Source organism: Setaria italica, chromosome V, assembly GCF_000263155.2.
Source record: "Setaria italica strain Yugu1 chromosome V, Setaria_italica_v2.0, whole genome shotgun sequence".
NCBI lineage: Eukaryota > Viridiplantae > Streptophyta > Magnoliopsida > Poales > Poaceae > Setaria > Setaria italica.
The window spans coordinates 7,817,038-7,835,386 of NC_028454.1; the positions used below are offsets into that span (position 1 = coordinate 7,817,038).

Consider the following 18,349-nt stretch of genomic DNA (forward strand, 5'->3'; position numbering starts at 1 on the left):
ATACTGGGTGTAAGAAAAACAATCGTCCATACGACGAATGCCTTCTACATCATGTACGGTTGCGGTGTCAAATTGCGGTCCATCCTCTTCATTTTCTACCCCGACGTTCTCATATTCATGCCACCACTCTCAAATAGTGATTCCTCCTCTACCTCCACACCTACTACCCCATCTTCCTCCAATTCACAATCTTCGGAACCCATAGAGACATTATCAACATCTATATTTGCTTCATCCCTCTCAAAAATGTTATTGGGAAAATCATCATTGGCAATAGCCAAGTCAAAATCACGTTCTGTTTCACCTAACACGTGATGCAACATTTCTGACTCCTGGGTACCATTATGGTTCACTACCGCCACTTCCTCCCTCATGACAACATTTGGGCTAGGCATACGAACAATTTCGACTATAACCTCCAAACATGCAACATTAGCTTCGTGCACAACATCCTTATAGTGCTTCCAATTCGCATCGGATGCTAACTTCATCAGAACATAATGAGCTCTAGCTTTCCCACAATCAAAACGACCTCTCAAACTGATCTCATCCACTCTACATCCATACTTCGTCATTACACGGTCAACTAAATCACTAAAACTTGGAGGACCATCGAAGAATTCAATTGACTCATTCATATTCTCTAACTCCCCATTTTGTTTCACAACACCACCATCAAAAAATCGAACTAAACGATCCATCTACAAAATACAAACATTTCACCATGTCATATACACTACACATTGCACATATTCGACATATCAACTACACACATTACATATATTGGACAAATTGCAAACAAAAAATACACATATACATTGCACTATACGATTCAATGAATATATCCTTAAATCGACAAGTTCTACACGTCAATATCGCGGGCAGAGACTCAATTGCGTATGAACTACGTATCATCTAACACAAAACACCATTGCATTTCATTGAAATTTCAAATCACTAACCTAACCCTAAGTCACCTAAACATCCTCCGATCTACCAAATGCAACGGTAAAACACGAGAATAAGTAGGGGAATACCTTCCACACGAAGCAGGGATCGATTTCCACTACTTTCCCCCACCGAAAACGCCGGATTTTGGGTGGATTTGGGGGTGGGGCGGCGGGGGGCGGCGCTGCAAGCTCGGGCTCGGGCGTGTCTGGAGGAGGAAGAAAGGAGGGAGGGAGGAGGAAGGGAGCCGGCGCGTCGATCTAGTGGTGGCCCTGCCGCGCCAGGCGGGCTGGCGCGACGAACGCCCGGCCCACGTCAGCGCCCACCTGGCGCCGCGACTCGCCGCGCCAGCGTGGCAGGGGCCGCCGCGCCAGTGCATGCGGCGCGGCAGCGTGTTCCTGCCGCGCCAGGCGGTCTGGCGCGGCCAAAAGGGTCACGCCGCGCAAATTAAACCCGGGTGAGGTTATTTTTAAAAATAAAGAAAAAAAAGGGTTAAAAATAAAAAAAAGTTCCTGGTACGTCTACACCATTTGTGCTTGCTTCGAGTACACATGTGGATATACAGTGCGTACCCCACTGATGGCTTGGCGTGTGTGCATGCTTAAAAAGGAATTAGGTTTGGCGTCGAGATGGCCTGATCGCGACATATATGGTTCAGTGGTCTGCCTGCTCGATGGCGGTGGACGGAGAAGCTGAGGTTAGATGAGAGGGGCAGCTCGTTGGTGACATCTTTCATCGTCAGACGCCACCAAAGTTCAAACCACGCTTTGCTCGTTCCCAGCAATTCAGCAAAGACGCCTTCCTCGTTCTCGGCAAGCAGCGGCAACATTCAGTGCATAGCGGCAGCGATCGACGCCGGGGCTGGTAGCGCGTGGGCCGACGTGTTGGACACTTGGACGCAAAAACATGTTGCACCTTAAACACTGAACAGGTTCTATATACTCGACCACGTGTAGGACGTACAACAACAGAGACAGCTCTCATATTTTTATATGGTGGATGGAATTAGTTTACGAGCAAAGTAGGAACGGAAAAAAATTACAATGCAGCAACCGTACAAGAATAACTAGTTTTTCAACAAACTCTAAGGGCCCCAAACGCAAAACCCAAGCGGGATCCCGGCCTTTTCCTCAGGTTGGAGGCCCGTGCGACCCTCCGGCCACCAAGCCAATCAACCCTGCCTTTTGGAAGCCCATCTGCCAGGGGAGCTCGAACCGATCCCTTTCTTTTCCACGAGCCAGCTCCTCCCCACCTCGAGGGTTCGGGCGGCATTTCCCGAGCGCTCGCGACTCGCGAGAAGAGCTGCTTCGCATCGCCTCCTTGTCGCCCTTCATCCGTCCAGGCGCCGCCGCCCCTTCCTCTGTCCAAGCACCGCCCCCTCCGCCTTCCCTCGATACGCCACCACTGCTACGTCTCCCTTTCCAGGCGCTGCCTCTCCGCCTCCCATCTCGTGACTCACGCGCCGACCTGCGACGACGCCTCCACCTCGGCCACCACCTCCGCATCCACCGTGGTGGCGCCGGTGAGTCTTCCTCCTCAGCACGTGAGTTCTCTTCCTCTCCTATTACCTAGGGCTTATACTCCTCTTGTTGATTCGAGTTCTTTTAGATCTTGGTGACTTCAAACTTGCTAGACCCAAGATCCACTCCTTGTTCGTCTCTTCATCTTGGTCTAGGTAAGCCTCTCCAGTGGTGCTCATGTTTTAGATTGCTTGTTGGTTGCTTCAAGTATATCTGATATGCATGATTTATTCATCTTTAATTGGAACTATCGAGACAGTAGCTTGGATCCTACTTTCTTAGCATAAGCCAATCACTTACAGTATAGTGATGTGTATTTTCAACTTTTCAGTTCTTTGAGATTTCAGCTTTCCAGAGATTTCTTCATTAGCTTTGGGCAAAGTAGCCAAAATTATCCCCGAACTTTCCATAAAGGGTTAAGTTCATTCTTAAACTTTCAAAAAGGGTTAATATAGTCCTTCAACTCTTGCTTTTGAGTCAAACGTGTCCTTGTGCTGACGTGGCGCTGCATGGTGGAATGAGATGAATGTTAAATGTCCGTTTTGCCCTTGGCTCTTGCATAATGACAGGTGGGACCTACATGCTAGGATTTTTCTTTTTTCTTTTACTCCTCGCATCTCTGGCTCCGACGGTGGCGTGGGGGCGGTCGGCGGCACGGGGGCATCAACGGTCGGGACGACGGAGCAACGACTCGGGGGGGGGGGGTGTCAGCTGTCGGTACCACCGAGAGGAACATGAGCAGCATAAGAAGCTCCCAGTACCAAGGGCAAAACCCACATTTCACTTTCATCTTATGCCACTATGCAGTGCCATATCTGCACAGGGACGTGTTTGACCCAAAAATGAGAGTTGAGGGACTAGATTGACCATTTTGAAAGTTTAGGGACGAACTTGACCCTTTGTGGAAAGTTCAAGGACGATTTTGACTATTTTGCCTTAGCTTTGATTGTCCTGATAAAGTCAATCTATCCCTGACTGATGTCTGAATATGGTGTTCAGTAGTTTGCTAGCACTGTAGTTCAATTGTTGTCTAATTTCAGCAATTTGTTTTCTGAATATGTGTTAGTGATCTCACAAGTATAGTTCAGTTGCCGCCAATTTTACTTAGCAGCCTTTTCAGAATGAAATATAGTTGAACCTACACCTATCTCACAAATTTTCTTTAGAAATTTAAACTGTTGCAGTGACTAGGCCTGCAAATAGTCCCCCATGTTTTGCAAGTGAAAGATTCTGGCCAAGGATTTCAGTTTTCTTGTAAACATTCTAGTTCAATGATAGTATTCACCTGTTTTAACTAAAATTATCTGCCAATGCTCTGCTAAAACAGAATACTTCATTCAACAGTATATTTTGCTTTCTGGAGTGTTGTTTGTTGAGCTATATTACAGAATACTTCAGTCAGTTGTTTGTTCTCACTAGCACCAATTAGAGCTAGGCATTCAACCATTTTTCCCCTTTGCAGTTTATGTCACACTTTCTACTTTGAAGTGCAGCCCTACAAACTCATTGTGCACCTCTAGTTCTCTTTCATTTGCATACATATCAACAGGAAATGCTGTTTTTCATATGCATGAGTGTTAGCACCTGTTTTTTAGTATTGCTTGCGTTGTGCTCAGATTAGATTGGTACAGTGCAGTTCTTGAGTGTGTGGGAGGTTTGTATGATAGCTTGCAATTATATTGATACATCGCTATTGGTAATCTGATATCTGTCAAGCTATGTTTATGTGAATGGTCGAAAATATTTAACGTACAATAGAGAAGTTAGAATTTTTTTAATTTGTTTGATGAATGATTTAACTTTCATTTAAGATGAACGATACCTGCTACCTGGCTGTCAGACAGATACATTATGCAAATCCTTTATGTAGCCAGCACAAAGAGAATTTGAGGTGCTGAGCTATATGTTTTGGTTATCAAATCTGGACTTCTCATCTGACAAGTGAAGTTTCCTATGCATCGTTACATAATGTGTTTTTAGTAAGATGTTTAGTTTCCCTAGTAGCAGTGAGTGTGTGCATTCGTCATGTCCTTGTCCAAATTCCAAGATGGAAATTGTACTGTGTGATTTTGGTGGTGCAACACCACTGCCCTGCCACTGAAGAATTTTTCTTCCTTCTTAGAACCTTATGAATAGGATCAGTGAGTAGGATCCTTTTCTTTTTGTTAAATGCATACTAGTCATATCAACTCACTGTCGGTGTTTAGACTCGGCAACCTCGCGAAGTCATTGCAACGGCTGGGAAACCTGTCTACGAAGCTAAGCATATTGCCACCCCAACCATCAAATATGACATTGGGCCCCTTCTTAAAGATGGAATGGCCCAGCCCAATAAAGGAAGGCTCACATACGCGATGCCTTCCATTTGTACGAATCACAAACATACCGCATGACCGGACGTAGAGCCAAAATTCACTAGCAGACCGAGACGGGCGCATGTGCTGGATCCTCAAAGTACCCGAGGTAGTGTCTTATGCGTGGGGCTCACCGAAGACCAGGAACTCGAAGGTGAACTTGAACACACGATTTAGAATGGTTCGGGCCGCTTATGTCGTGTAATACCCTACGTCCTATGTGTTGGTTGGATTGTATTGATTGATGATTGTTTGGAGGCGGTCCCTGCCTCGCCTTATATTGCCAGGGGCAGGTTTACAGGTCGGTTGTTTACAAGAGTACTAGTAGGATTCGACCAGAGAGTCCTACTTTAATTGCTACGAGTAGTTTCCTAATCCTAGACTAGTCCTTGTCCTCCACGTAGACCACGCCGTCCTGCACCGTAGTCTCTATGTCTGACACGTCTCAGTGTACAACCCCGTATTATAGGACTTTCCAAGCCTCCTGGTGGGCCCATAGATGTATAGCCGACAAGCTCCCGAGTACTTTTTAGTCAAATGCAGCAGTCTCGAGTACTTCTGTAGACGTCTCCGACTAATTGTGGTGCTCCATTGAGTACTCCACCGGATTGAGTCTTCGAATGTGCTCGAGTACTGCCATGGGGCTAGAAGGTGCTCAAGCCTCATTTAACTTGATCTTGAATCTTGAATCTTGAATTTTATATGGAAATTGCACTTCATATGGAGTAGCCCCCGAGCCTTAGGTTGAATCGAAGAATTAGGCTGAGGGTCAATCTTATATTTTCACATCTTTTCCCCCCTTAAATCTAGAGAATTTTTTTTATCCAACGGGCACGTGGCACATAGCCCCCAAACCGTTACACGACTAGTTTGAGTATAAGGGTCAACAACTGGTCAATGTGATCGTTCGTCTTCAGAAATCTTATCTCTTCCAAATAAATTGAAACTGTTCCGATGATAGCTGAAAGCTTTTAAAACGGAATAATCCATTGTTGATCATACCACAAACCACCACTACCATGCTAAACATACAACGCCAACTTTGCACAACTAGGAGCTAAATAATCCCATGATAAGAGTGAGTCATGCTAAAACAAGACAATAAACAATAGTCAACATTGAAAAGTCGTAAATGAAAATTGAATCTACTATTTTATTAATCCATTGCTGATCATGCCACAAACCAGTCACCACTACCATGCTAAACATACAACGCCAACTTTGCACAACCAGGAGCTAAATAATCCCATGATAAGAGTGAGTCATGCTAAAATAAGACAAAGTGAGTAGGATAAAATTAACATAAAAGAAGCAAGAGATGCTATTTCTAATAGAGCATCAGCAAATAATTTGGCTCTAGTTATCACACATGTTCATCTACTAACATGACCTGCAAAACCGCATGATCTACAGGGATGAACAAAATCAAGTCCACTCCAAGCTCTCAACAAAATCATGCAACTGCAGCTCCCCGAACAAAATGATGGTAATAGTATCATCACCTCTCAACCAGGTAATAACAGAAAATGCTTAAACTCAAGCAACCATTATGCCACCCAACATATTACTACTATCAGCATGTCCAGCAACTACAAAAAGAAGACAACAAATTAAGGAAGGAACATATTGAGCAATCTTTTTCTGCAACATAATCAGCCCGACACTTGGGTTTTTGGTGCCCACCAATATTTTTCTACTCGTTTCACTTTGGAAAACCTCATTTGCATCAGCTTTCTACTCATCCGATAGCCCTTCCATGGCATCCACTATGTCAATACATTTCTCCTCTGAGTAGTCTTCTTCTCGTCTCTTCTTCTCTTCTAACTTTTCTAGAGTTTTTTCAATCTGATCCTTTCTAAAGTCAATGTAATCCCCAAGTTTTGATGCCATCTGACTTTGCTTGCATTTCTTTCCACTGGTAACATCTTGGTCCTATGAATTACAACTGGCTCTACTCCAAACATATCATTGAATTTGTTTGTAAATACTCCTCCAACCTTCTGCTGTCCAACCATTTTATCCCTTAAACATTGGAAAGTTAACAAGCTCTTTCAGAATATCCACTAGTCCTTTCTCATACATGTAGCTTCATAAAGCCCTTTCCATTAACATGGCTGCAAGAAATAAACAAGATTAGAAACAAGCAAAAACCAGTACAGAAATAAGCAATCAAGCAAAAAAAAATAGTACATTTATGCTTCAACCAATTATTGTGGGCAGACCACATCTGAAGGGCAATTTGATCTCGTAGGGTGCTTCCATCATTAGGTTGCACTTCATTTGGGTAGTTGTTACCCCCCTCTGGCAAATCAACATAATCAGATGGGTTGATATGATTTGGTTGGTGATCCAACCACCCTTCATCCCTGTTTTGCCCTCTAATGACATTGTGAAATACTGCAACTACCGTTGGAATTTTAATCTGATTCTCAATTGGATGAAATGTACCCACTTTCAGAATTGGAAACCGCTTCTTCAGCAAGCCAAAAGCCCTTTCAATATGATTGCGAAGCTGAGCATGCTGATGGTTCAACAATTCCTTGTAATTTACATACTGATTTCCATGCCTCCTAAACTCGCTAAGGTGGTGCCTAACTCCTCGATACGGAGCAATGAATGAGGGTGTATTTGTATATTCACCATCTACAAGATAGAACTTCCCCACAGGCACATGAAACCCCTTTGCAAGAGCAGAGCATAGGACTCCTGCATCGGATGCAGATCCTTCCCACCCACAAGAGATGAAAGTGAAATTTAAATCAAAGTCACATGCGCACATCACGTTCTGAGACAATGTGCCTTTCCTATTTCTATAGGGAGCAGCTCTGTCTTGTGCAATGGTGATAGGGATATGAGTGCATCAATGGCACCAATCCTTTTTTGAGGCATGAGTAACTGAGTATCGCTGATTTGCCCTAAGTTGGGTAGCAAGGCTAAGGTGTCGCCCCATTCGTTAAGATCAAGAGGTGAACATAAATTGAAGATTTAAAAGGTAGTAAGACACTATAAAAGTAATAGATCAGATCGACTGAGTTGTCCTCAGTCAACCTTGAGTTGAATCTAGTGAAAAAAAGATCAAGTTGAATCTAGTGAAAAAAAAAGATGTAAAAATTGAGGTAAAATTCTATCCGAAGATTTTGTCTTGAGCTACATTTGAAATATCAGGGAATATTTGTTTCAATCTTTGGAGCTCTTAGATCTTTATGAATATTTGGTCCAATCTTTGAAGATATTTGTTCTTTCATAATATCTGGTCCAATCTTTGGAGATCTCTAGTTTAAATATCAACATGCTTTTATAAACTGAACTCTAAATTAGATGAACTCTGTCTATTTTAATCCTCCTGATCGGTTATTTGGCATGACGGGCAGCCCAAATATGATGGTGACTACAAACATAGGCACGGCAACGCCACGCCTGGGCCACTTTATTAGTGCATTCATAGTATTTGGGCATGTTTTGACCTTGTATGTAAGCATGTAGCTAGACAATCACGCTTAACACGTTTTGTGAATTGGACAATTCAAGTTCTGCGACACCTATTGCTGCATAAGTGGTAAAAAAAATGAAATTGTGCAAGTTAGATTTTATCAACATTGGTTATGGGTATTGCATATAATGGCATTAATCAGAGATGTCTGCGTACAAGTTGAATTCAAGTGAATGGACTCTGGAAACTAAAATTTTCCTAAGTCATCACGAACTGTAGTAATGTTCCACCATTTAGAAATACATACATTGATAGTTGCACATGAAAAATATTCAAAAAATTCGAACCTCATTTACAATTGAAAATCCACCTCTATATATGTTTTGTACTGCATAGTTTGAAGGAATAGTTTGAATAGTATAGATCATCAATTTGTGCTTATGGCTAAAATGGTTGGAAACATGATATGTATAGCTCACGTGATGTCGGACTGAAAATAGGGCGAGACTGAACTGCCACGCACAATTTTCAAAATGAGTCGTCATACCCATAACAAGTAGCTGTATTTGAAATTGAATAAATCGAATTTTACTGAGTTAATTGAAGTGCATGTTTGTGTATGTACAACGTGCATGTTTACATATTCATCGACAAAACTCAAAATAAAATGGTGGCTATTTACTATTTTATTTAGCCATATAGAATGGTAATGAAATGCAGATTCCAGTAGAGACTACTGAGGGTGTTGGCCAACGAGCTGCTCTGCGCTTCACCTGCATTTCAACCGGGACTGGGCGCTGTGGCACGCGTCTTGAGATGTGGAATTGTGGAAGCTTGGAACTTCTGATAGTTCTATCTCTGTCTCTCTCACTGCTACTAGAGTTGTGCTTGTGAAGATCGTGCATTCTCTTGCTTTGTTCCTCCAATGCAGCAACTAGAGTTGTGCTTGTGCAGATCGTGCAGGCACGGGCCATCGAGTCGAGCCCGAGGCCGGCATCGATGGGGTAGCATGCGTGGTGGGGCTCCTTGGCAATGTGTGGCGCACCAAGAAAGTTAATGGAAGGTTTTCAGCCACCGTGCACCTGCCACAAGCCGCCTTAGCCTCGCAACTCCTACTCTGCTGACAGTTGCACCCTGCGGTTCGTCGATGCGCCAACGGTATTTCTCAGCAAACTTGCTTGTTTGCTTGACCATTGTACAGGGAACGTAGCGTTCGTCGATGCAGGCAAAGTTCTGGAATGAATGACGCGACACAACAAGGAATGACGTGAGGGATGGAGAGTTCTTGAACGCTACGGAAAACCCTGACTGGGAGGACCATTACAACCGTCCGATGAATTGAGCCCCGCAAATCAACCGCGTGGATCAGCGGGCGACGTGGATCATCAGGGTTTCGAGAAAAAGCATGAGAACCTGACCACGATTCGTCTATTAGAATGGTAATGAAATGCAAATTCTAGTAGTGACTATTGAGGGTGTTGGCCAACCAGCTGCTCTGCGCTTCACCTGCATTTCGATCGGGCCTGGGCGCTGTGGCACGCATCTTGAGACGTGGAATTGTGGAAGCTTAGAACTTCTGATAGTTCTATCTTTGTCTCTCTCACTGCTACTCGTTTCCATTGGCCTCCATCCTGTTCTCTTGTTTTGTTCCTCCAATGCAGCAACTAGAGTTGTGCTTGTGCAGATCGTGCAGGACCGGGCCATCGAGTCGAGCCCAAGGTCGGCATCGACGGGGTAGTGTGTGTGGTGGGGCTCCTTGGCAATGTGTGGCGCACCAAGAAAGTTAACGGAAGGATTTCGGCCGCTGCGCACCTACCACGAGCCGCCTTAGCCTCGCAACTCCTGCTCTGCTGACTGCCGCACCATGCGGTTCGTTGATGCGCCGACGGTATTTCTCAGCAAATTTGCTTGTTTGCTTGACCGCTGAACAGGGAACGTAGCGTTCGTCGATTCGGGCAAAGTTCTGAAATGAATGACGCGACACAACAAGGAACAGCGTGAGGGGACGGATAGTTCTCGAACGTTAGAAAAAAACTCTAACTGGGAGGACCCTTACAACCGTTCGATGAATTGAACCTCGCAAATCAATCGTGTGGATCAGCGGGCGAAGTGGCTCATTGGGGTTTCGAGAAAAGCACGAGAACCTGACCGCAATTCGTCCATTAGAGATTGGTAGGGTGGCCAGCCCCCCTATTATCAAGACTTTGATGCACAGCCACCCAACCTAGAAATGTCCGAAATCATCAATTTTTGGTTGCTAACACGTCGCCTGTCGCCCGGCCCATCCGCCGAGCGGGCACCAGCTTCACTGCCCAGATTGCGCGGCAGTGGCGCGCTCTCGTGCCGTGCTTGATCGAGGAGGCTGCAGCACCCACACGTACTACGGGTTGAGCTAGCTCTAGCTGTCGCAAGCCAACGTGCGCGTGGCGGTGTGGGTCGCACTCGCTACCGGACAGGACCGGATGTCCGGATGGCGGATGCGGCGGCCATTCCGGGTCGGGGGCGGGGAACCACCGCACCACTCCAACCAAATCTGTGGACTGTTCACGGGATGGCCACACACTGTTTCAGCGTTCAAATTATGGATACAGATACTCCTCTCTGTTTTTTTTTGAAAAGGGTAAAGTACGGGCACTTGTCAGTCCCTCGAGTAAACATTTCCTGTGCTGCTCTGGGTACCCCAGCCGGTCCAAATGGATCTTTGTTTGTTTAGGGGTGTTTGATCCTTGAGATAATGGGGGCGTTTGTTCCTTTGCTTATTTTTAGCACGTGTCACATCGAATGTTTATACTAATTAGGAGTATTAAATATAGACTAATTACAAAACTAATTACACATATGGAGGCTAAACGGCGAAACGAATCTATTAAGCCTAATTAATCCATCATTAGCCAATGTTTACTGTAGCAACACATTGTCAAATCATGGACTAATTAGGTTTAATAGATTCGTCTCGCCGAATTAGCCTCCATCCGTATAATGGGTTTTGTAAATAGTTTACGTTTAATCCTCCTAATTAGTATCTAAACATTCGATGTGACGGGTGATAAAAATAAGCAGACGTAACCAAACGGGGCCAAAGTTTAGTCCATGTCACATCGAATCTTCGAAGGCTAATTAGGAGGATTAAACATGAGTTAATTATAAAACTAATTATACGGATGGAGGCTAATTCGTGAGACGAATTTATTAAGTCTAATTAATTCATGATTAGCACATATTTACTGTAGCATCACATTGTCAAATCACGGACTAATTAGACTTAATGATTCGTCTCGCAAATTAACATTCATCTGTGCAATTAGTTTTGTAATTAGTCTATATTTAATACTCCTAATTAGTATAAACATTCGATATGACAAGAACTTTAGCCCGAACTAAATAACCAAACACCCCTACTAGCCCCGATTACTGGCTCAGGTTTGGTTAGAATTCAGATCAGATGGGCAAACACCAAAAATAATTCCAACATGTCCGTGAGCCCTTTACGGCGCTCCCGAACGAGCGCCGTCGTTTCGTTGAATCACTGCTGCTGTGCTGCAGTGTCCAGGTCGTAGACGTGCATGCGCGGTTGCAGATGAATGTTTCGCTTGGGCAGCCCAGCGAAGCGAGCGTATTCTATCTATGATCCTGTCCTCCTCGCAATACCTTGGGCGCACGATGTTTCGCATGCGTTCTACCGCTAGTCTAACGATGCGTGGGGCCCAATGGCCAGTGGACAGACAGCACGTCCCACGGGCCACGGGCCACGGTGATCACTGTTCAGAGAGGCCTGTCCGTCCTGCTGCCGTTTCCACATCCGGTGTGCAGGCACGTGGAGCTGTTCCGTGCTGCGCGACATACTTGGCAGTTAGCGCCACGGTGAACTACCAGCAGTAGTGGCATCCTGGAATCTCACCATAACTCTCCGGCCTTGGTTAATCCCGTCGAGGGGCGTCAATAATTAATCCTTTCCAATACGGAATTAACCGAACAAATCCTTGTTGGAAAAATAATCTCAAGAACAAGTGATTAACGGACTTGACTCGATTGCTATGCGCAATCTGATATGCTCCGTTTTATCATACTTAAAATTGTGCTCACCAGCTATTATTTCCTTTTTGAAAAGATCTGTCGCTTTCATGGATGCATCTATCTTATCCTCCAAAGGTTCTTTAGGCCAACTTGCTTGCGGCCTGTTTGCTTCAGGTTATTCAACCGCCTTATCAGCTACCAAACAGTATTTTTCTTTCACAATAAATCAGTCGTTTCAGCTTTTCAACCGGCTTATAAGCTGAAGCGAACATGCCTTTGGATTGGCATCTGCATCTGCATATCAATGGCTCGAGCACCGCAGAATTTGACCTTGTTGAGGTCATCTTTTGAGATATCATGGAGTAACTATTTCTAGATTAATGTTGTTGCGGCATTCAGGGTGACTCTTAGGTGGGACTCTGAGAGGTAGACTTGCTAGCAGTTTCTTTATTGAAGTGGTTGTCTTAGTATCGCGTTATTTGTGTGGGCGGTTGTTCTTTGTACTTTTTTTTAATGCATGTCGCTTTCTTTATTAATATACACTAGGCCAATAAATTAGTTGAGCCATCAGCTCCTCTTTAAAAAGAAAAGATTGATGTTTCTGCTATTAGACAAAAAGTTTTTCGTACGAAGAGGTACATATACACATACACAACTATCCTTTCTTCGTCTTATCTATAACACCAATTCACCATTTATATTTCCTTTTATCAATTTGCCCATATACACATACACAATTATCCTTTCTTCGTCTTATCTATAACACCAATTCACCATTTATATTTCCTTTTATCAATTTGCCTATTCTACTTTGGTGTAAATATCTCTATCAATTCCATCACCTTATCCTCACCGAGGGGGTTCATACATTTCCCGCTTATATCTTCGTACCTGTTACGCTTTAGTCGCTAAAATCATAAGTAGTTTTAGTTGATCCCATTCTCACGTTGATAGCAAGCCGCAGATCAGGAGGACGGGTTGATTTAGGAGGTTTCCTTCTCGTTAGCTCTTCTTAAAGGAGTCCTCGAGGCGATGGTGGACGAGACAATGCAGGCGCTGTTTTTGTCTTTTGTCTTTGGAGATGAGATGGAGGAGTTGGGCAGACGAGATAGAGACCGATTTTTGAAAGTTAAAAAAAGAGGGCTCGTGACATGTTGGATGGCGATCAGACGGCTCTGGAATGCCGACCAAAATTTGTAGCAAAAAATTTCTCCTTCCGCGAACTCGCCCTGGTTTATACGCCGGAAAAGAACTGGGCGAATGGCATCCTCTTCCTCTCCACATGGCGGCACGGCGGTACCTGCACACCACAGACCACAGATCCATTTAAAACACCTGAACATCTCCACGCTTCCGCCGCTTTACAGCTCCCCACGACCCACCCCAACGAATCCACCGCCCCACACCTAGTGCGGCGGCCGCCGGCTATGGCGGCGGCGCATAGCGGCGACTACCTCGGGCGCTTCGTCGCGGAGACGGGGTGGTACAACGAGGTCGTCCTCAGCGCGGTGACGCCCGGCAACTGGTGGCGCGGCCTGCCGCACCCGGTTCAGTCGTGGATGCGCAACTGCGTCGGCGGCTACCTCCTCTACTTCATCTCCGGCTTCCTCTGGTGCTTCGTCATCTACTACTGGAAGCGCAACGCCTACATCCCCAAAGGTCCCGCCTTTCTCCCTCCCTTCCCCGACCCTCCTACTGCAGCTGCCGATTTGTTCTTTATCAGGATCTGGGCGCCCCCTGTCATGTGCTTAACGAGAGGGATTTACGTTTGCTTCGAGATTTTCTTTCTGAGTCGATGATTCGAGGGTTTTGCAGTAATGCCGGTAAGGGATTTGCTATTCACGCGGAAAGGGGAAGCTGGCGACTTTCGATCCCGAATGTCCGCTCCTTTCGGGAAGCTTTTGGCTTGATCTAGGAGGCCTTTTGTGGTGCGTTTTATGGTCCTCGGCGTGTCGTTGCTTTCGATCTCCATCTCGTAATAGCTATCATAGACAGTGAGATGTGGCCCTGGAAGATTTTTGTCGCGGAATTGTCATATTGTTTTCCAGCTTGTTTTGGTTGGGAGGTGTGATGGTTTGGGGGTAGCGCTGTGGATTGGATTTGCTTCATTGGTAGACACAACAATCATCTGAATGGATCTTGGAGTTGGAGGACAGAATTTCCTTCTTGGCTAAAGTGCCTAAGTTAGTGAAATGCATGCCTTTGTGCTTGTTAAACAGAAACTTACATGACTGTTTATTCTGCTTTGTGAAGACTTCGGTTTGGCTAAGCAATTACTGCTTATTGCTTAATTACTTGAGCCCGTAAGCAGCATATTGTTACGAGGTGTTTACAGAGACTGAGGTTGGCTGCAGCTAAGCAATTTTAGTTTAATAAAAAAGGGTCTAAATTTCTGCTTCTGACCAGGTTGAATTAATTATACTCTGCTACCTGTTTTACCACCCCTTCTTGTTCGTGGCAAGGCCGCCAATCAAGGTAGATGCACTGACAGATAAAGGGAGCCGGCACTCGGCTCATGTGTTTGGATTGCTAAACAAAGTTCTGTGATGTCGTTCCAATGCTCTTGTCTGGCTCCTATGCTCAACCACATGTTGTGCACTGGACGTTCCTATCAAGTGCTTAATATTAATGTTAGCTTATGTCTTACCTACTGGCTACTGTTTCCGTGTGCCCTGTCTTGAGCATTTTTAGGCTCACCGTCCCTTTTCCATGTTAGTATCATTGTACAGCTTTTATTCTGGAATGTAGTTGGTGCATCTGTTGTCCTGGTATCCATTCAAAAGTATGTGATAGTGCTTGTGAAACTGCTAGATATTTTTAATTCATGTGGCCTTCCTGGACCACTCAATTGGGCCTTCTTGATTGAATTAATATATAACAGGAGCAAGCTAGCCTGTCATGTAGGTAGCACTATTTGACTTGCATGCCCATGTGGGATCAGGTTGCATTTGCTTTCTTGGTGTTTCAGACCAAGTGGAATACAGGAAGAGAATTATTCTGATAATTCGATTTATTTTAGCTGGACTTCGTGTTGATACTACCCTTAACACAAGTGCTAGGCCACCTTGTTGTATAATTGCTAGGTCCTACGTATTAAACAATTAAATTAATATTTCCTTAAAAACCATTAGATTAATATTTTACCCCACTGGTGTCTCAGTGAATTGAAAAAAATATTGTACGGTTGCATGATACAATAGAATATTGTAAAATGGAGCATATCAATCTTTTGGAAGGGTTGAAATATGCAATTCTTTGAGGAAACATGCTCACCAATATTGTGATGTTGTGATAGTACTAAGGGGGTGTTTGGTTCCACGGACTAAAGTTTAGTCCATGTCACATCGAATGTTTAGATACTAATTAGGAGTATTAAACATAGACTAATTGCAAAACTAATTGCACAGATGGAGGTTAATTCGCGAGATGAATCTATTAAGCCTAATTAATTCATGATTAGCACATAGTTACTGTAGCATCACATTGTCAAATCATGGACTAATTAGACTTAATAGATTCGTCTCGCGAATTAGCCTCCATCTGTGCAATTGGTTTTACAATTAGCTCATGTTTAGTTCTCCTAATTAGTATCTAAATATTCGATGTGATAGGGACTAAACTTTAGTCCGTGGAACCAAACACCCCCTGAAACATAGTTCTAAAAGGCCCGTGTAATTCTTTTAGAATTTCTACTTCACCCCTCCTTTTCATTTTTCAGTTCCTCTAGTGGGTTTACTAAGATTTCTCGATGACATATGTTCACTTCCGCATGTTCTTACAGTGACCATCATTGTTTTGTCTTATCTCCTAGGTTGTGCTTCACAAATTAGGGATAAAGAGTGTAGTTGGCAAAAGTGTCCTTATAATCATTTCTATGCTTAGGTTGTTATTTGATTAACAGGCATTCACTTCATCACTTGGTAGTTGTTAACTTGTTCCAGTGTGCCATGTTGTGGTGAGCCATACTTATTACAAACAGTAACAATGTATTGTAACTGGGCCTGACAATCATACATTATGATATCCCTTCTTGATCTCCAAGCTTAGTTGATGTTTTTTTAGATCTCAGTAAACTGCAGCTGGCGGCATCTATTTGTACTGCATAATGTAATTATTTTGTTTCTCAAGAATGGAAATATTCTGTATATTTTTTCTTTAAATGTCAACTGTAACAACAGCAACTGTTAATGAGTATGCTGCATGTGTGCTTGGACTGCACATAGAGGGACTTGTCTCAGATCATTTCAAAAAAATTAAGAACAACCTTGCCTGGATATGTTCGTATAAAAGTATGTGGAGGACCAATGTAATTGTTGTTAGTACAATGGTTTTACCCTGTGTATTGTGTAAGGTGTTCTAATACTATTTGTAATATTATTACTGTCTTATACTCTCAAAATTTGTGTGACTATGTCTATTGCTATGCAAGGTTTGATCTAAAATTAGTGTTTGATGCAGATTCCGTCCCTACAAATGAAGCTATGAGGAAGCAAATAATTGTCGCGTCAAAGGCTATGCCTTTATATTGTGCTCTTCCAACTGTATCTGAGTACATGATTGAGAGTGGATGGACACGGTGTTTCTTTAATATCAGCGAAGTTGGTGTGCCCATGTACTTCATTAATTTGGCTTTATATCTCATCTTTGTGGAGTTTGGAATTTACTGGATGCACAGAGAGTTGCATGACATAAAGCCATTATACAAATATCTACATGCAACCCACCATATTTACAACAAGGAAAATACTCTGTCTCCATTTGCCGGTAAGATTTACTGCCTTAATTCATTCTTATTTTTTGATATTTTGTTTTAGTATTTTTCTGTGGGCAAGATCTGAAGGCTGTAGATAGCTGACAGGAGTGACAGTAAATTAACACACATTCCCCCCTCTTGTTACTTCAAAATGTTGGAAGAAGAATTCAGTATTTCTACTTGTTTCTTAACATGAGGGCATCAATAAACCAGTAACTGTACATGGTACGTGAGTTCCATGTATGTTCTACTATTTCTGGACAACAACATAGTTCCTTAATGTTTACTTCTAGTTTGCAATTTTTTCCCAGTCCAATTTTACTTCGAGAGTCGTTTTAGCATGCGTAATTTATGGATTTGCTGCTTTCCAGGGCTGGCATTTCATCCAGTGGATGGGATTTTGCAAGCAATACCACATGTGTTTGCCCTCTTCATTTTCCCAACACACTTTAGGACGCACATCGCCCTCTTATTCGTGGAGGCCGTGTGGACAGCAAACATCCACGACTGCATTCATGGCAAGATATGGCCAGTCATGGGTGCTGGCTACCATACCATTCACCACACAACTTACCGCCACAACTATGGCCACTACACCATCTGGATGGACTGGATGTTTGGCACGCTGCGCGAACCAGTAGATATCCTCAAGAACGAGTGAGCTGTGTCTTCTCCCGTGTGCTGTGCTGTGTGGGGTTTCTATTCTGCTTGGCACTTTGTGTCGCCTGAAGCATCGGTTTGTTTACTTCAGTATGCTAGGTCCATATATGTTGTGTTTCTCCCGTAATTTAGTACTGTTTCTTGTGATGCAATGGAATCCAGGAACGAATAAAAGTTTGGTAGACGCATTCTGGATTCCAGACGCCTGTACAATTCGGCACTTCCAAGTCAATATAGAATGTACAATTCTTTCCTGTACCTGCTGAGTATGTTGCAGTTTCTGCCTTTCTGGACATGCGTTACTCAGTTTCTTGATGTTGCTTTGCTTGGGTTTGTGGTCTAGCCAAACGAAGGCCAGATTTGAAACCAAGGGCCATGTCTATTTCGTTTAAAATGAAGAGCCTTGCATCCTTTCGTGCGTTCTGAAAGGTAAAAACACTTTGCTCACAATGCAGCCTTGATTGTGCAGGCAGTGCTGTATTCATCCTTTTTTCTTTTAATTTTTCTTGGAATTTAACTCCTTTTTCTTGGAATTTTAACTCCTAGCTAAGGACTGTTGTTTGAGCTGCAGATTTTGAGTGTATTCATCCTTTTTTTTCTTTTAATTTTTCTTGGAATTTTAACTCCATTTTCTTGGAATTTTAACTCCTAACTGAGCACTGTTTGTTTG

At 43.6% G+C, this 18,349-nt stretch overlaps 1 protein-coding gene across 1 annotated transcript; it reads left to right on the forward strand.

The window, feature by feature from the left end:
- Positions 1 to 13,554: 13,554 nt before the first annotated feature.
- Positions 13,555 to 17,937, forward strand: LOC101780951 (delta(7)-sterol-C5(6)-desaturase). The gene is made up of 3 exons (XM_004967979.4): positions 13,555 to 13,925; positions 16,725 to 17,030; positions 17,391 to 17,937. The coding sequence occupies exons 1-3, from the start codon at positions 13,694 to 13,696 to the stop codon at positions 17,678 to 17,680; spliced, it is 828 nt and encodes a 275-aa protein (XP_004968036.1). The 5' UTR covers positions 13,555 to 13,693; the 3' UTR covers positions 17,681 to 17,937.
- The last annotated feature ends 412 nt before the right edge of the window (positions 17,938 to 18,349 follow it).